Genomic DNA, 19,859 nt, shown 5'->3' on the forward strand with positions numbered 1-19,859 from the left:
TCTGAACCAAAAATAAGTCCCTTTCAACTCCAACATTCTGTGACTGTACAAGCTATTTTATGGTGAGAGGAACAAAGTGGAAACTTTCTGGGAGTCCCTGGAATCCACACTGATTAGGCTATCCTCCCTTTCTCTACATCCACTCTTCTTATTCGTTGGCTGACCGCAATCTCAGAGTTAAACCGAGTTAACAGAAGACAGTGGCAACACCAAGGCCTGCTCCCGGCTGTAAAAGATGCATTAGTCCCAGTAATGGCCCATCACCCAGACCACTTCCTCCATCTAGACATTTATGGGACTGTGAATCAAGGGTTACCCAGGCAGACAGAAAGACCAGTGCCTGCTGGAGGACGAGTATGTCAAGAAGGGACCAGGCAACTCTGTGAAATGACAGCTCTGGTAATTAACTCAATGTGTTCTGAGTCCCAACCAAGAAGAGATCTCTGCAGACCAGGCACCCAGAGTTTACAGGGGAAAAATGCCCTTATCCACTTTCTTTTGCCCAGGTCATGGTGTGGCATAAGAGAGGTACATACTCCATTGTTCACTGGCCAGTAATAATGCAGGAAGGATTTTGATTTCACCCATCTGGCCAAAATGGAACATTATTAAGGGAAGAGATGTTGTTAAATATATATTCTAATAAACAAACTTCATTTTTCATGATAGCTTATTCCTGAAAACACAATGTTCAAGTTGAATGTATGGAAACAGAACATTCCTTTCTTCTTTAATTACAGTGACGCCTAGAAATCATTTTGATTTCTCCACATCTTAGTCTACTAGTTAGTAATGTACAAACCAACATTCAAATCCAAGGAAGGAAGTCCTTTTGTAAATGGTTAGGTTAAATTATTTGAGGATAGGGGCGCCTGGGTGGCTCAGTCGGTTGAGTGTCCAGCTTCGGCTCATGTCAGGATCTCACAGTTTGTGAGTTCAAGCCCACCGTCAGGCTCTGTGCTGACAGCTCAGAGCCTGGAGCCTGCTTTGGATTCTGTGTCTCCCTCTCTCTCTGCTCCTCCTCCACTCGTGCTCTGTCTCTCTCTCTCTCTCAAAGATAAATAAACATTAAAAAAATTTTTTTTTAATATTTGAGGATAAATCATGTCTTTTTTAAATTAAGAATTTTTTTTTGGTGGAAGACTTTCAAAATCTTTATTATTACTTAAAGACTCAACTTTCAATTTATACAAGGTCAGTTTCCAATGGGGACCCACAAGTCATGTTCCCATTACTACATTGGGAAGATAGGGATAGAGGAAGTATGTACGTGAGTGGTGAGTTGGTGTTGAAGGGTTTTATATGCTCATCTACCAAAGAGAAGGCTAATAGGTGAAATGAAGAAGCAGTATATGTTTATTATTTAGAAACATGGAGCTTGATAGCAAATAAATCTAATAATGAGTTTAAAAGGGTGATCTCTGTCCAGAAACACAATAAATCAAGTAAAAAGATCAACAGCAAAATGGGAAAAAGAATTTATAATTTAAATGTCAGACAAGGGTTCATTACCAAAGTATATAAAGTTTCCAAAAAATAAAATAAAAAGGCCAACAATCACAGAAAAATTCACTACAAATATCAATAATCATTAGAAAAGGAAATAAGAATGGCTCCTGACATTAAGATGTTCAGCATCACTCATAATATCAGGCATGCAAATTAAAACTACACTGAGATATTATTCTTATCAGTTTGGCAAAACCCCATGATTTAGGAACACACTGTTGGCAAGACTATGGGGAAACAAGCACCACACCCCATACATTCCTAGTAGGAATGCAAGTTGATCCAATCCCTAGAGAGGAGAATTCGGCAATATATAGCAAAACTGTTCATGCAAACACCCTTTAACCCGGCAATCTCATTTCTAGAAACCTACCACAAAGATATATTGGCAAAACATGGCAAGAAACATATACAAGTCAATTTACCAAAGCACTGCTTGTAATAGCAAGACTGGATACAACCAAAATCCCCATCAAAGGGGCCTGGATAAGTACGATACATCTACAAATTGGAGTGACACGCAACTACAAAAAGGAAAGAGCAACAACTATGTTCTCCTATGAAGTGCTATTCTCTCTACTTTTGTAAACGGTTACAATTTTTTAATAAAGCCTTTAAAAACAGAAGAAACTGGGGCGCCTGGGTGGCGCAGTCGGTTGAGCGTCCGACTTCAGCCAGGTCACGATCTCGCGGTCCGTGAGTTCGAGCCCCGCGTCGGGCTCTGGGCTGATGGCTCAGAGCCTGGAGCCTGTTTCCGATTCTGTGTCTCCCTCTCTCTCTGCCCCTCCCCCGTTCATGCTCTGTCTCTCTCTGTCCCAAAAATAAATAAATGTTGAAAAAAAAAATTAAAAAAAAATAAAAATAAAAATAAAAACAGAAGAAACTGATTACCTCTAGGGAGTTAAAAATAGAGCAATAGGGAGGAGGGGATTGCTTTTTCTCATAACAACCACTGTAGAATCATTTGATTTTTTAATACTATGTACATGCAAAACTAAGTATATTTTTAAAATTAAAAGTGAAGAGAACGACATAAATACGATACTTAATGGGGAAATGTTAGAAGCATTCTCATTAAAGTCAGAAACTCAATGATGCCTGTTCTTCAACTTTGTAGTGGAGACTTAGCCATCACAATAAGACAAGAAAAAGAAATAGGAGCAAATGGATGGAGAATAAAAGACAAAGAATGATTGTTGTTTGTAGACAATATTAAATGCACAGAAAATCCAAAGTAATTTACTAACAATATGAGTATGTAACAAAATTGCTGAATATAAGAACAAGGTACAAAAATCAATATTGTTCCCATACACTGGCCATAACTAATTAGAAAATGTGATAAAACAAAATTCTGTATATAATGTCAACAGAAACTGTTAGGCTTAGAAAAAGAAATCTATCAAAAGATGGAACAACACTTATGAAGAAAATTATAAAACATTATTTAAGGACATAAAAATAAATCTGGTTAAAATCATAAATGTGAATTCTCCCCAAATTACTCTTTAAACTCAATGCTTCCAACCAAAAGTTTAACAGAATTTTTTGGTGGAGCTAAACATATCAATTTCACAATTTTTTTAAAAGCTTATTCATTTATTATTCCTGAGAAAGAGATTGTGCATGCACACGAGCAGGGGGATGGGCAGAGAGCGAAAGGAAGACACAGAATCTGAAACAGGCCTCATGCTCTAAGCTGTCAGCACAGAGCCCACGCAGGGCTCCAACCCACAAACTGGGAGATTGTGACCTGAGCCGAAGTTGGACGCTCAACCGACTGAGCCACCCAGGGGTCCCCACAATGTTAAAATTGTGAAAGATATTTTGAAAAAAAAAAGAGGAAATCTTGTTTTCACCATATATTAGGGTTTATTATAAAGCCTCAATACCTAAAATAGTGAAATACTAGAGCAGGGATAGAAAATAAACCAATGGAACAGAAAAGAGATCCCAGAAATAGGCTCATACATATTTTGAACTTGATATATTATACAGGTGACAGTTAAGAAATGACGGACTACTCAGTAAATGAAGAATGACTGGGGGGCAGGGAGATCCTGGGTGGCTCAGTCAGTTAAGTGACTGACTTCGGCTCAGGTCATGATCTTGTGGTTCATGGGTTGGAGCCCCGAATCAGGCTCTGTACTGACAGCTCGGAGCCTGGAGCCTGCTTCCAATTCTGTGTCTCCCTCTCTCTCTGACCCTCCCCTGCTTGCCTTCTTTCTTTCTCTTTTTCTCTCTCTCTCAAAGATAAGTAAAACATTAAAAAATAATAATAAATAAATGAAGAAATTGGTTCACCATGTGGAGAAAAAAATGAACTTAGATTCTTACCTGAACATACACAAAAATATTCTGGGTAGCTTAAAGACCTAAATGTGAAAATAAATATAAAACATGTTAGAAAGAAATATTGTGGGGATATCTCTGTTCTCAAGATAGGGAACACAGACAGAAAAGCAGAAGTGATAAAAGAAAGTACTGATGACACTGAAATTTAGATTTTCTGTGTCACAAATGACTCCATAAATAAAGTTAAAAGATAAGTGGCAGATTAGAGAACTATAGCTGTGACATATCACAAAACATAAAAGTTCACATCAGAATGTGTAAAGGAGCCCTTCAAATCAGTAAGAAAAATAACCTCATCAAAAATTGTGCAGGGGCGCCTGGGTGGCTCAGTGGGTTGAGCGTCCGACTTCGGCTCAGGTCATGATCTCGTGGTCCGTGAGTTCGAGCCCCGCATCAGGCTCTGTGCTGACAGCTCAGAGCCTTCTTCGGATTCTGTGTCTCCTTCTCTCTCTGCCCCTCCCCTGCTCATGCTCTGTCTCTCTCTCTGTCAAAACTAAATAAACATTAAAAAAATTTTTTTTTAATTGTGCAGAGGATATGAATAATTCTCAGAAGAGGAAACCCAAACAACAAATAAATATAGGCAAAGATGCCCAAAATAACTAGAGATCAGAAAAAGAAAAAATAAAATCACAATGAGATGCTGTTGCACACCAGTCGATGGGTGAAAATGAAAACAGCTGACACACTTGACTGTGAGGATGTTGAGAAAGTCAAGTGCAGCTGGTGTGAGAATAAATCGGTACAACAAATTTAGAGATAAAAGTTAGGATATGGTCCTATCTGATTGAAAATTCATACATTGTATGACCCAAGAATATTTAATACCCAGCATATACTTCTGGCTGTACACCCCAGAAAACTCTCACACATGAACACAAGGAGGCATTCATAAGAATATTCATTGTAGCATTTAAAAAAAACGGGAAAAAAAGGAGCTGGAAATCAATTGTAAAAATAGGGTTTGGGATAAATGTGTTATGTTCTTGTACTTGAATACGATGCGGCATATAAACTGAATGAATTAGATCTATCCTACATACCGTCAAGGACGGATATCAAAAATAAAGCAGAATTTAAAAAGCAAGTTCTGGAGTGGTATTTCGAGTATGATGTCATTTACGCAATATGTAGTATTTTAAAAACATGTTTAACTATATATATAGTTTTTTTTTAACATTTATTTATTTTTGAGAAAGAGAGAGAGAGACAGAGGGCGAGTGGTGAGGGGCAGAGAGAGAGGGAGACACAGAATCCGTCGCAGGCTCCAGGCCCTGAGCTGTCCGCACAGAGCCCGACAGCAGGGCTGGAACTCACCAGCTGCGAGATCACCACCTGAGCTGAAGTCAGACGCTCAACCGACTGAGCCACCCAGGCACCTCTAAATATATATAATTTTAATGGCTATATCAAGAAATAAATGGGAGCAAGAAAATGGAGACCAGCTAGACAGCCCCTTAGAGAAATTCTGCTGTGAAGGACAAGAGATTGCTACAGCTGGAGTGTCTGGGGAGGGTTATGTTGTTTGTTTTTTCTTTTTCACGGGCAACTCTAGAGATTGCCTGCAGATAGGAATGAGCCAGTAGAGACTTGAACTTATCATTCATAGAGAGCAAGAAATCCCTGAGAAGGCGGAGCCTGGGCTGAGGTGCACAAGACTATGCTACAGTATTTGGGGGCAGAAATCGTGTGAACCGTGGCAGTGGGATGGAGTGGAGATGAATTCTAGGTGTCTAGGAGATCATCCCTTCAAAAGGCGATGGTAACTGTGTGGGCGGGTATGTGGGTGACGCCAAAAAGTGGCATGTGGTTTCATTAGAAGGTGAGAGAAGGGGGCCTCCGAGGAATCATGGACCGCGCGCTAAGGGTGTTGTCACTCCTTTTTTTTTTTTTTTTTTTAAGTTTATTTATTTATTTTGAGAGAGAGGGCAGCGTGAGAGGGGGAGGAGCAGAGAGAGAGAGAGAGAGAGAGAGAGAGAGAGAGGGAGAGCAGACTGCACTGACAGCACAGGGTGAGTCTGAGACAGCGCAGGATCTCGAAGTCCTGAGATCGTGACCTGAGCCCAAACCAAGAGTAGGAGGCGCACGCACTGAGCCACCCAGGCGCCCCTGCTGTTGTCACCCCTAATGAAGTTCTAATCTGCTCAGGAGACTGTCCCAATAATCCACCTCGTTTAGCTATCTGTCCCCGGAGCGCCGGTGCCGCTCACATACCGGGTGTTAGTCAAGTCTGCTCTCGGAAGGGCGCACTGCGCGGGCCTAGTCCTGCCTCTCCTGTCTGCCGGTTCTGCGACCTTCCAGAGCAGCCCCTGTCACTTCTCTGGGCCGGTTTCCAGCCCCACAGGGTGGTTAAGTGCGTTCGTTGTTTTGCCGATGAAACACTGCGCGGGGGCGGCGGGTTAAGACGTCTCCTGCGGGATTCCTACGAGGGCCGCTCCGACCCAGCGCCCCGGGCTCCCAGGTCCAGCCCCTTCCGCTCCGCACCTCGGTCGGATCTCCACCACCGCTCCCTCTCCACGCCCGGCCTCGTTTTTTCTTCCTCCCTGAGGACCCATGTCTTCCACCAGTGGCTGTGGCCAGAGGTCGCTACCAAGGGTTCGAGGGCTCCCTCTGGGGGCGCCACCTCGCCCATCTGGCCACCCCTGCAGATTCTGGACCCTTCGCGAACTAACAGGGACCCCGGAGCAGGGGGCATGCCCAACAGCGCTGCCAGCCTTAGGGGCCCCGCGTGTGTGTGTGTGTGTGGGGGGGGGGGGTCACCACCCCCCACTCTTCGCGTGCGCACCTGTTTGGAGAGATGGTCCGACGGTTCCAGGGTGAGAGCGCAGAAGAGGTTGTCTGGCCAGCGGGTGAGCGCTTGCTTGCGTCTTCTGCTTCTCTGGCTCCCTGTCCCTGGTCCACTGCCCCCGCTGTCCCCCCCCCCCCATTCCTCTCCACCACTCCCCCCCACCCCGCCTCTCGGTCCTCCTGTGGGCTGCGTGCTGGGGAGCCTCACTCCGCCCTTCTCTGCGGGAACCAACCGGCGCGCCCGGGGCGCAGGGCTCCTGCTGCGAGCCCATAAAACCCGGCTCCCGGCGCTGCGCTCCCGCTGCCTCTGGTCGCTGCTTCCGGGGGCTGGCGCTGGCTTGGCAGGGTCATCCAGCACGCGACGCTGATGGCGTGGACCTCACCTCCAAGCAAGTTTAAGGACATCCGCTTTCCACTTCCAGAAAAGTTGGGAGAAAGTGACTTTGGGGTGGATTGGGAAGTGGTAGCAGCTCCCCAGGCTTCTTTCCCTTCCAGAAGCCTCACCTTGCACAGCCCCATCCATTCTTCTTTTCCTGACACCCTGTCTCCCTGAGCCCTTCTCTCTCTTCTCCTAGGTCTCCCCTCCACATCGTCGATCAGCCTCTTCTCCGTCCTTGTCTCTTTCTCTCTCCTCCCCTCTATCCCGAACCTCGAACCTCGTAACTATTGCTATTTTCACCATCTTCCTGCCATCCCCCTTCTCTTCTCTCCCCACCCCGTTTCAGCCATCAAACGTCTCCATTAGCCTCCACACCATCCGTAGGTCCTTCCCTCTCCCTCCTCCCCTCCCCTCCCCCCACCCCCAGCACACTCAACCATGGATTCTGGGCCTGCCTGGGCTGCTAACCCCACTCCCGGGGGCACCTTCTCCGTCCCCAATGCCACCACACCCTGGATGGGCCGGGATGAGGAGCTGGCCAAGGTGGAGATCGGAGTCCTGGCGGGGGTCCTGGTGCTGGCGACAGGGGGCAATCTGACTGTGCTGCTGACCCTGGGCCAGCCAGGCCGCAAGCGCTCCCGCATGCATCTGTTTGTTCTGCACCTAGCCGCGACTGACCTGGGTGTGGCCCTGTTTCAGGTGCTGCCCCAGCTGCTGTGGGACATCACCTACCGTTTCCAGGGCCCTGACCTCCTCTGCCGGGCCGTCAAGTATCTGCAGGTGCTCAGCATGTTCGCCTCCACCTACATGCTACTGGCCATGACGCTGGACCGCTACCTGGCTGTTTGTCACCCCCTGCGCAGCCTCCAGCAGCCCAGCCAGTCCACTTACCCTCTCATCGCCGCTCCCTGGCTGCTGGCTGCCGTCCTCAGCCTGCCTCAGATCTTCATCTTTTCTTTGCGGGAGGTGATCCAGGGCACAGGGGTGCTGGACTGCTGGGCAGACTTCCGCTTCCCTTGGGGGCCTCGGGTCTATATCACCTGGACCACCCTGGCCATCTTTGTCCTGCCTGTGGTCATGCTCACGGCCTGCTACAGCCTCATCTACCACGAGATCTGTAAGAACCTCAAAGTCAAGACGCAGGCCCGCAAGGTGGAAGGAAGGGGCTGGAGGACTTGGGACAGGATGTCGCCTTCTGTCCCAGCTGCCGCCACACGGGGCCTGCCATCCCGGGTCAGCAGCATCAGTACCATCTCGAGGGCTAAGATCCGAACCGTGAAGATGACTTTCGTCATTGTGCTGGCCTACATTGCCTGCTGGGCACCCTTCTTCAGCGTCCAGATGTGGTCCGTGTGGGACAAAGATGCCCCTGACGAAGGCAAGTGTGTGTCCATGTGGGACGCATGAGTGGAAAGGAGCAGGGAAGGGAGAAAGCAGGGCAACGAGAGGGTTATAAGGCCTTCCGGGCCAGGCAGGTAACAGATGAGTGAAGCAATTATGAAAGGGGTGGGGGTGTCCCTGTTTCATGTGAGAAGCTACAACTCCTGACCAGCCTCCTGATGCTGTGTGAGTATCTTTTATGTAAAATCTCCATACTTTCCAATTTGGGCACCTAATTTAAACATTTAAAAATAACATGTGGCCTTAATGAAGCATGACTGTTGGCAGTTTTGGTCAACCAACTCCCAGTTTCATACATGAGCATTAGCATCATAGAATGACCGAGTTGGAAAGAATTTTCAAATTGTCCAGGATGACAATCTGTGACCCATGAGCTGTGTTTGTCGGTGCTCTTCCCTTTCAAGGCTGGACAAGACTTTAAACTCCTTCCCAACAACCACTTCTAATTAATTAGCATGTTGGCACATGACAACTCTGAAATTTCAAGCCTGAAATTTTAACCCCTTCATTTTGCTAATGGGAGAGAGAGGCTCAGAGAGAAAATGTGACTTGCCCAAGGCCACACAGCTAGGGAGTGGCAAAGTGAGGGGTAGAACCCAGGCCTGCTGTGTCTTTGTCTTTTTCCTTTACCCTACGCCCTGTTCATAATCCTGGCTCTGGAAGTGGTGAAGAGAGGGGACTTCCTCCTCTAGGTGAAAAACAAAATGGGACCCACCATGAAGACCATGTTCCAATTGGCACATGGGAAGCCGTGCTGTTGTCTTTTTTCTGGGGGGAGGTCGATGGCAGCCTCCTGAGCTTTAGATACTGCCAGATGGTCCAGCTATCTGGGGATGAGTGTGTACTCAGGAAGGTAGGGCTGTGTCTGGGCAGCCTAAATGTTGAAGAGTAGTGTTCCTCCTCTCCTAAGAAGAGTGCGGCATGGGGACACGTGCAAGTCAACCCATCTGGGTATTTGTGGCTGGGGTGACTGTGTGTTCTCCAGTGCACGTCTTGTGCATAGCCTGGGATGTATATTGGGTACAGCATGTGACTGCCCTAGGGAGGCCCTGTGCACAGGTTTTGGAAGCTGGAAGCTTCCTGAGAGTTTGCTGACCAGCAGATCCAGGCTACCAATTCCTACCAGCCCTTAGGGAGTGGTTCCCCCTTCCCTTGTGCTTTTGTTTCTAACCTCATTTTGCTCATCCTGGGACACTCTCAAGCCAAATATACTTTGCTTTTCTGGAGAGATTCAATAAGGGCCAGGCTGTTCATGAAATTAACACGACCCTGCAAGAGAATTGTGAGAATGATATCAAACTATTATGGTCCCATTTTATCCCTTCTTTTGGACATCCATTTGGACAAGAGGCTCTTTGCAAATTACCCTTTAAGCAATGAATGTATTGATTCTAACCAACTGTAGAGACCTCCCTGCTCTACTCAACACACAGAATAGAAGGAGAGAGGGCTTCCTAGTGCCAAGCACATTCAGTCCTTGGTGCTTAGTGGTGGCCTTCTCTGCTGTATGTCTGAGTAATCCGAGACTCGCAGAGGGGAAAACACTGGTCCAAAGTGCCACTGCTAGTAAGAGGTGGGGCCAGGACCTGAGTCAAGGTCTTCATAGGTCAAGCATTATCCATGACATGGCTTTACTCTCAGTCCAGCTTAGCTAATGACGCAGGGTGGGGGGCAGGGCATAGTCAGTTGCCCCTTTATCAAGGAACCTACAAGAGGATGCAGACCCTGCCACCCAGCCAGTGCAGGCTTCCCTGCTTGCCTGCTGTGTCACTATGATCACAAGCCTGTCCCTCAGTACACGTCCCTCACCTGTGTACCAAGGGCCTCTCTGAGCCAAGAGAACAGAGACAAAGTGTTACCTTACAGACAATATGCTCTCTCAGAAAAGTGGAAGCCCTTTGGGGCCCTTCTAGTTGGGCTGAGATCCATTACTTTAAACTTACTTTCCCGTACACCCAGTTCCTCTCCATAGCACGCCAACCTCCTGACCTCCTGTCCCTGAGTGTCTGGTTAGAGTCTACCTGTCTCCTGGGCCTTGTTCCTGCCCCCCAACTCTCGGCTGAGTTTCTGCCAAGATGCGGTGGCTGCCTAGGGTTGAGCATTGTGGGTCTGCCCTCAAGGGCTGAGAGGTGGAGCCTCTGTAGACGCTGGTGTTCATGGCACATCTCCAGGCCCTGCGTTGGGCCTGGCTTAGATGGGGCCAAATCAAACAGATGTTTCTCAGGCAAGGCGCTTGTGGAACCCCTCCATCCCTGGCCTAATCTAGGCACTAAATATGTATCGATAGAGTGGATAGGGTGAACACCACCCCGTTGGCCAAAGCAACCTCCCACAACTTCCGCATCATCCAGGTTTTATGTTAGCTGGGGAGCAGGCCAGGATGTAGGAAAAATGAAGGAGGATCTATTTTTATTGAGGCTGGTCCCTCCACTACCGACAGGTACTTGCCCCTTGCCCTCACTTCTCTGCCTTACATGGGTCAATCCAGACGCCTTCAGCTTCTCACCCCTGTGATCTACGTCTTCTGTCAAATGTTCTTCCCTCTGCTTGGGCCGTGAGTAGCCACACCTAGGAGCACACCTATGGGAGAACCAGAGTATCTGAAGACGTCACAGTGCTTTACAGAGGAGGCAAAGGGCTTTGCCTTTGAGTGTGTTGGTTGAAACTTCACAGAGGTACAGGACTGCTGTCTTAGAGTCAGTAGACCTGGCTTCGAGTCTATGCCATAGCCCCGAAGCTTCCTTAAAGCTCTGACATTGCTTTCAATGATTCTATAGCCTCTGCCAAAGGGCAAGGTAATGCAGTGTGCAATCTACGCCTCATGTAACAGGGTGTGTCTAGCCAGAGGTCAAGGCCTGTCCCAGAAGCTTTCCTCCTGGCACGTGGAGCTCATGTAGTCTTCAGAAAGAATACTGTGTCTGGAAAAAATCTTACCAGTTTGCACTCTCCCCTTTTGACCGTCCAAGAGAGAAATTCATTTTTCCCTGCAGGATGGTCCATTCCCTGGGTATAATCTCTGAGGACACAGAACAAGTATTCATCCAGAAAGGGATGCTTGGGGGCCCTGTACCTGGAAGCTGACCCTCCACTGTAGTTGGAGATGATGCCATGGCACCTGCAGGGCAGTTGGACTCTAGATTGCCCACCCAGGTCCCCAGCAATGGCCTGGCACTGTCTGTGCTCTCATGCTCAATGACTGAGTGACAGAATGAGGGGGACTGTCCTTGAGGGGTCAAAGAAGACAGAATCCAGAAGACAGCATGCACCTGTATCTACAACATAAATGAGACTGGGGGTCAAAGGGGCCTGAACTTGGCCTAGAATCACAGGTATTTTCCCTGCATGTCTTACAGAAGTTTTCTCATTCTAGATCTCCATCCATGAGGGGATTCAAGTTCTAGGTTTTGGAACAAAGACACTGTCTCCTATTTAAACTGGTCCTGTCCCTCCCTGGCTGTGTTTACACCTTGAAAGTCAGCTTGGAGGGGTGCCTGGGTGGCTCAGTCGGTTAAGCAGCCGACTTTGGCTCAGGTCATGATCTTGCAGTCTGTGAGTTCAAGCCCTGTGTCGGGCTCTGTGCTGACAGCTCAGAGCCTGGAGCCTGTTTCAGATTCTGTGTCTCCCTCTCTCTGACCCTCCCCCGTTCATGCTCTGTCTCTCTCTGTCTCAAAAATAAATAGACGTTAAAAAAAAAAAAAAAAAGAAAAGAAAGAAAGTCAGCTTGGAGCAAACCTTAGCTCCTACCCTTACTCTGTGCTTGCAAACAAAACCCAGTGAGGTAGGACTCTGAAGCTGGAGTCCCAGCTTCAAGTCCCAGCAGTGCTGCTCTCTTTCTTTCTCTTTCTTTCTTTCTTCCTTTCTTTTTACTTTTTTAATGTCTATTTTTGAGAGACCGAGAGACAGACAGACAGACCATGAGTGAGGGAGGGGCAGAGAGAGAGGGAGACGCAGAATCCAAAGCAGGCTCTGGGCTCTGAGCTGTCAGCACGGAACCTGACACAGGGCTCGAATTCATTGACCGTGAGATCATGACCTGAGCTGAAGTCCGGTGCTTAACTGACTGAGCCACCCAGGCGTCCCGGCTCCTTTCTAACCAGAGAACTCGAGTAAGTCCTTTCTCTCCTCTGGGAACTCTGTTTTGTCCTCTGCTCGGTGGGGGCTTGGACTCTCTCCCAGGTCCCTTCCAGCTCTGTGATTCTAAGGCTTCTTGTGCTTCTCCTTCTGCAGATTCAACCAACGTGGCTTTCACCATCTCCATGCTCTTGGGCAACCTCAGCAGCTGCTGCAACCCCTGGGTCTCCATGGGTTTCAACAGCCACCTGCGGCCATGGCCGCTGTGCCACCCGGACTGCTGCAGGGGTCCCCGGCCCCGGCCACGCCGGCAACTCTCCAGCCTCAGCCTCTCCAGCCGCCACACCACACTGCTGACCTGCTCCAGCGGCCTGCCCGCCCTCACCCTCAGCCCCAGACTTGGTGGGGGCCCTGGGACCGAAGGGTCACTGAAGGACTCTGCGCAGGTGGATGGGGAAGCCTCCACAGAGACCGGTGTCTTTTAGGGAACACGTTCCCCGAAGTCTGGCATGCCTGCGAGGCTAGTGGAGGGTCTCTGCTCATTTCAACACTGGGTGTAAAAGCCGGGAGGGCCAAGGTTGGAGTTGGGGGAGCCCAGTTTGAGGTAGGGTGAGGGGCCCAGAAGGGCTGCCCTTGGTGTTGAAGCTGCCTTTGGTGTGTGGGCTGCCCTTATTTGCCCCCAATCTCAGAGGCTGGGAGTCAGCGAGAGTCAAAACGTCTGCTTCCCTGACCCTGTGCATTCGCAGAGTGTCTGGGAACTCACCCCAGATCTCAGGCAGGCTGAGGACGGCCCTATCTGGGCCTCCACAGGGGGCAGGGACTCAGGCTGGTCTCCCACCTTGACCATTTGTCCCCCATCCTAATCTGACTAGCACACCCAGCCCAGCCAGGAGAGAGGAGAAGTGAAAAAGTGTGAAAAGTATCCTGTTTCTCTATCTAGATACTGGATTTGTTTGTTTGTCTGTCTGTTTGTTTTGTAGAAGGAGGCTTCTTCAATGAAGGAAAGCGAATGGAGGTGGGTAGAGCAGATAGATCAGCTTTACCTGCTATGCCCACCTGTCTAGTGAAGGGAGATGTGGGATTTAGTGCAGCATCTATAACTCGCGAAAATTCGGCCAATGCTCCCTGTACCATCCACCTCTATAGGAGGGGTGACAGGACAAAGTAGATGCTCAGTGGAATGACCCCCTGGGAGGGAGTATGAGAAGGACGAGAAGAAAGGAGCAGATGAAAATGGTCACAATAAAATTAAGAGTGGACGAAGCCTCCGAAGCAGCAGGGATTGGTTTCTTTTCTTCTTCCCCGAAGGGATCCACACTGCACCTTCCTCTGGGGCCACCCAGAGGGGACATCCGTACAGAAAGTGGGGCTGGATCATGGCTCTGGATTTCCTCAAGGCTCTTCAGAGTTTCCCTACGAACTATGCATGCCGCGATGAAGTCCGCAGCCCAGGATTTGAGACTCAGCTCTGCTTTCAGGTAGCTGCGTGACCTTGGGCAAGTCCCCTCCCTTCTCGGGGACTCCGTCTTCTGACCTGTTAGGACACAGATGATCTGTAAGATCTTTGCCAGCTCTAAACTGTCATGACTTTGCAAGACTACACTCTATGGTGTTACAGTAGAGCCTTTCTAACCAACAGGCTCTAGAAGAATTGTTGGATTTTCGTGACAATGATATTTATACCCTTTGACTCAATTCTGGTCATGATGGATCCCTCCATGGACACACTGTCTACTTTTGGTCTCAATTCTGTGATGTTGAAGCTGGGAGAGGCAGTGGCGTGGGGAGACTCTGAGGCTTTGCCCTGTTCCTCCTCGTTACCTCCAGTGGGATTTAGATCATGGGGTGGTTTCCCCACCCTAATTCTGATTCTAATCTAAGGGGTAGCCTTGATAATGGAAAGAGCATCAGCTGAAAAGTCAGAAGAACCAGATCCTGGTTCTACCACCACTGATGACCAACATGAGGAGAAGTCTGGCTTATCCTTCATCTCTGTTATGAGGGTCAAATAAGACTGTGGATGTAAAAGTGGTTGGTAGAGGCATGAGCTCTCTACTAATGTAAGGGGCTGATTATCTATCCTGAGAGCAGCTCTAGGGAACAGATTCTCTTCCCTCTACTCCTAAGGAAGCTGTAGGGAATGACTGTAACTTTGGGCTATAAGAGGTCACTCAGCTCCTTAGGCTTCCTTAAAAGATAAGAACTCAGTAAGCAAAGTGTCCCAAGCCTTCAGTGCTAAAGAACCAGAGAGTGGGACACAGACCCGGATGGGGCCAAGGCTCAAGGCAGATGTGAGGGCCCATGGTCTCTCTTCACTGCATTCTGTTGCCCCTGTCTGTTTCTGACATCCAGCCACTTCTTCCTTGTCCATCTGTCTTGGCAGAGCTGGGCTTAGGAGCCTCCCATGGCAGTATGAGTGCTGGAGTTTCTCCTGGCCTTCGTGTGTAAGCCAATGACCCTGCCCCTCACCCCAAATCCCTGTCCTTAGTGCCTAAGTAAGTACCAAGTAAATCATTGCTCATCGTGATGACTGGGACACCAGCTTTATACTCCAAAGACCTGGGTTTGAGCTCTGCTCTCACTCCTTTTCTAGACATAGGAACTTGGGCAAGTCTTCTAATCCCTCTGAGCAATGGTTTCCCCATTTATTAAACAGGAACAACTAACCTTGTTGGGGACGGGAAGGTTGTAAGACCATAAACTATAGAACACTCTACTGATGTTAGAGAAGATAACGATGCCTCTGGTGAGTGACCTCCAGGGTCCCTGTGGGAAGCAAGAAGGATGGTCTCTGCTCTCTCAGGTCAATCTCACTTCTGACACCTAACTCCAGGCGAAATGGAACCATGCTGTCTCTGGGCTAGGCACTTCTGTAAAATATTTATACATCCTGTGGACTCTGTGAAATACAGTACTTCAGTCCCTTAGAACCCATGTGGGAGCAAGGGGCAGAGGGTGGGCAGGGCAGAAGATGGCAGGAGGAGGTGAATTGGTGGACTGTGGAGATTTCTCAGAATGGTTTTTTTCTGATGTATGGTATAAACCAGCAATTTTCCAGATGTCTATGTCTGTGATTTGTATGTAAATAAGTCTTTTTTTATCAAGGAGCTCTAGACTCAGCCCAGGCTGCAGTAGCTCACTTGGGGTCAAGAACCTGGAGATGCGGTTTAAATTGACCAATAAAAGTCCTTGATAACCAGGAAATTCCTGGGCATCTTTGTTTCCTAGGGGCAGTGACAATGAGATATGCAATATGAAATAAAATTTGCTCTTCTTCTTCTTTTTTAAATGTTTATTTATTTATTGTGAGGAGAGGCAGGGAGAGAGGGAGAGAATCCCAAGCAGGCTCTGTGCTGTGAGCACGAACCCGGGAACCAGGAGGCCATGATCTGAGCCACAACCAAGAATGGATGCTTAACCTACTGAGCCACCTGGGTGCCCCAGGTTCGCTCTTCTTGAATGGGGTGGTGATGGGGAAGAGAGTTTGAGGGTTGGGGAGCCACCTTCTCCCACTTGAGGGAAACAGGAGTGCCCTGGGATTTGCCCTGGAGCCACAAGGTGGCAGTGTGGAGCTGAAAGTGGGTCCTGAGCTGACCCACAGGACAGGCTGGGAAAATCACCCAGCCTCTCAGCTCTAATACCTGCTACCTTTTCCTTACAGATCTGGAGTCTTGGCTCTTCATTCGACCCAGTTGTCCAGAGATACCTGGACGCATGTTTCTCTGTCTCTAAGCTCATGGAGGATGTATTTGCCAAGAAAGGGCAGAGAACAAGGGCAGGGTGAGGGACTGAGGGTAGAAATTCCTGCCTGAAAATGAGTGTTTGAGAAAGCTAGTGGGCCCTCAGAAACGCAGATGAGCTGTAGTTATTATAATGTGTTCAGTTTAGAGGCTGGGACTTGGGTAGAAGGCCTTTTGGGAGCCCCTCTGGGCCCCGGAAATGTGTCCTGATCCCGGAAGCAAAAAGCCTACTGATGGTGGGCATAAAATACCTCCTTACCCTATTGGGTCTTGTTGGCCAGTGATATAGTGCGGCTTATGGAGTTCTGCTGGAGTCATGGTAGGAATTTGGATGCTTGATTCTTTACACGAAGACAGGTCACGTTTATTGTTACCCACTATATAGTCCCAGTTCATTATTGGTATGTAATCAACGATCTACTCGTTGCCAGCAGAAAATCAGCTTCTCTGCATCTTGTAAGATAAATTTGAAGAGATTTTTAATCCAGTCCACACTCATGGAGGAACCCAGAGTGGCACAGCACGGTCCTTCCCTGGATGTTCCGATGACATACAACATGGGAGAAAGTGACTTCATTCTGCTGGACACGAGTTCCTCAAAGAGGTGACTACTCGGGCGACCACTCATACAGATTTACACAGCTGACCTTCTAAGATCACGGAGGTATTACATACAATAGGGACATTTTATTTCTAGCAACACGGATAACAATGAATTTGAGGATCACTTCAAATTATTAGCTGGCCGCAGTCATCAGCTTGTTGGCCCAAACTCCTTAGGACATGAAATCAGCCCTCCCCTTTCCTTATCAGGGCAACTGAAAGTCAACGGCACCATCAAAGTTCAATCCAATCTCTGTTAGTCACACGTTCGACTCTATTTAGAAACAGCACTCTCCAAGAATGCCTTCCCTGGGCGAGCGAGGTGCTAATGTTAACCTCCACGATGTATTTATTTGCTACAAATGTCATAGCTTTGAAACCAATCGTAGCAGAGTTCATTACAGATCTTAATCAGATGGTCAGTGGCATTCAGATCTCTGTGCCCCCCGACATCAATTCCCTGCTCCAGGAGGCCTAGTACAAACACTTCTCCATGCAGTTCGGTCTGGCTCAGTCCCTGGGGCATTGCTGGGGAGCCTGCAACAGGTAGACCTGCTCCCTTTCCTTCTGCCTCTTCTCCCATCAATTTATTTTTCACCCTTCTTTCTAAACTGAGGTCAGAAATCACCCTCTCTGGGACGTTTCCTTGGATGAAGTCTGATTTTTTTTTTTTCAACGTTTATTTATTTTTTTGGGGACAGAGAGAGACAGAGCATGAACGGGGGAGGGGCAGAGAGAGAGGGAGACACAGAATCGGAAACAGGCTCCAGGCTCTGAGCCATCAGCCCAGAGCCTGACGCGGGGCTCGAACTCACGGACCGTGAGATCGTGACCTGGCTGAAGTCGGACGCTTAACCGACTGCGCCACCCAGGCGCCCCTGATTTTAACATTCCATACCCAATCTGCCCAAGCAGTTAGAGGCTCTGCTCTCACTGCTCTATGTCAATTCTCTTTTGTCACATGTCTGGTACATGCTCTTGCCTGTCCCCGGGACTAGGTCCTAAGTGCCTTGACCTCACCCACCTGATGTTTAAGTCTTCTTTTAACATGTGCTCCTCCCAATCCCAGGGCTTTCCAGAATCCTGCAGAAAGCAGGCAGTACTTCAGTTGTGCCCTCCCCTCGTGTGGGAGTGGTCTCAGCTGTGTCCCTGCCCAGCCTCTCTCAGAGGCATGGTAACTCTTGTGAACCTCTTCAACACACCCTTGACCTCTTTTTTCTTCTTGTTAAAAGAGATCAATAACAAATAGAGTTTCATTTCTAGATACAGAGATAGTGTTGCTGGTGTTTATTCTTCATTCTGCCTCTCTAATCAACAACATCTTTTTTTTCCTTATTAAGAAAAGCTTCCTGGGGCACCTGGGTGGCTCAGTCGGTTGAGCGTCCAACTTGGGCTCAGGTCATGATCTCACAGTTCGTGGGTTCGAGCCCCGCATCAGGCTCTGTGCTGACTGCTTACTCAGAGCCTGGAGCCTGCTTCAGATTCTGTGTCTCCTTCTCTCTCTGCCCCTCCCCCATTCATGCTTTGTCTCACTCTGTTTCTCAAAAATAAGTAAATGTAAAAAAATTTTTTTTCAATAAAAAAGAAAAGAAAAGAAAAGCTTCCTAACATGTCTTAGTCCATTCCAGTTGCCATAACAAAATGCCACAAACTGGGTGGCCTCTAAAAAACAGAAATTTATTCCTTGCAGTTTTGGAGACCGGAAGTCCAAAATCGGGGTGCTGGCATAGTTGGTGAGGGCCCCCATCTGGGTTGAAGACTTCACATGGGTTGTATTCTCACAAAACGAAAGGGCTAAGGAACTCTGTAGGGTCTTTTTTCACAAAAGCACTAACCCCACCCCCTTCATCCAATCCCACCCCCTCCATCCAACCCCACCCCCTCCATCTAACCCCACCCCCTTCATCCAATCCCACCCCCTCCATCTAACCCCACCCCCTTCATCCAATCCCACCCCCTCCATCCAACCCCACCCCCTCCATCCAATCCCACCCCCTCCATCCAATCCCACCCCCTCCATCCAATCCCACCCCCTCCATCTAACCCCACCCCCTCCATCCAACCCCACCCCCTCCATCCAATCCCACCCTCTCCATCCAATCCCACCCCCTCCATCTAACCCCACCCCCTTCATCCAATCCCACCCCCTCCATCTAACCCCACCCCCTCCATCTAGTCCCACCCCCTCCATCTAACCCCACCCCCTCCACCTAATCCCACCCCCTCCATCCAACCCCACCCCCTCCATCCAATCCCACCCTCTCCATCCAATCCCACCCCTTCCAACTAATCCCACCCCCCTCCATCCAACCCCACCCCCTCCATCCAACCCCACCCCCTCCATCCAATCCCACCCTCTCCATCCAATCCCACCCCCTCCATCTAACCCCACCCCCTCCATCTAATCCCACCCCCTCCATCTAATCCCACTCTCTCCATCCAATCCCACCCCCTCCATCTAATCCCACCCCTTTCATCGAATCCCACCCTCTCCATCTAATCCCACCGGAGCCCCCCCCCCCCGCCCCATTAATCCCATCATCTTGGGGGTTAGGATATCAACAGATGAATTTAAGGGGCCACAAACATTCAAATCATAGCAGGAGAGGAACAACAAGAGCCAAAAGGTGGAGGGACACGTAGGCCAGCAAAATTGCACAGTCCCAGAAACCCAAACCAAAACCATTTCTTCAGATCATCTTGGGGAAGAGGAAGCTGGGAACATGGAAGTTGACTGGAAAGGTCATGTACAACCGGCAGGTGGAGCACAGGTAACATATCATCTCTAAGACCTGGATGCCACTCATCTGGACTTGGGATTTGTCTTCGGCACGTTCCTAGGGCTTTCATCTTTTGAGATGTTTGTTTAGCTAATGTGAGTAAATTGCCTTTCAAGTCTTAATTAGCTATTCAAGAAAGTATATTGTATATTTACCTGGTTATTACTTATTGCGTGTTATCAATTTAAACACATTTGAAGTTAATTCTCTGCGACTTTGTAGGACTAGACTGTC

General features: G+C 48.5%; 1 protein-coding gene across 1 annotated transcript; it reads left to right on the forward strand.

Annotated features, from left to right (window-relative positions):
* Positions 1-7,468: 7,468 nt before the first annotated feature.
* On the forward strand, positions 7,469-15,779 carry AVPR1B (arginine vasopressin receptor 1B). The gene is made up of 2 exons (XM_045456211.1): positions 7,469-8,408; positions 12,659-15,779. The coding sequence occupies exons 1-2, from the start codon at positions 7,469-7,471 to the stop codon at positions 12,985-12,987; spliced, it is 1,269 nt and encodes a 422-aa protein (XP_045312167.1). The 3' UTR covers positions 12,988-15,779.
* The last annotated feature ends 4,080 nt before the right edge of the window (positions 15,780-19,859 follow it).

This window comes from Leopardus geoffroyi, chromosome C3 (genome assembly GCF_018350155.1).
Source record: "Leopardus geoffroyi isolate Oge1 chromosome C3, O.geoffroyi_Oge1_pat1.0, whole genome shotgun sequence".
In the NCBI taxonomy this organism is placed as follows: domain Eukaryota; kingdom Metazoa; phylum Chordata; class Mammalia; order Carnivora; family Felidae; genus Leopardus; species Leopardus geoffroyi.

Coding starts and splice junctions, on each gene's coding strand:
- AVPR1B (XM_045456211.1), top strand. CDS start 7,469: ATGGATTCTGGGCCTGCCTGGGCTGCTAACCCCACTCCCGGGGGCACC. Junction 8,409..12,658: donor CAAAGATGCCCCTGACGAAG/GCAAGTGTGTGT, acceptor CTCCTTCTGCAG/ATTCAACCAACGTGGCTTTC.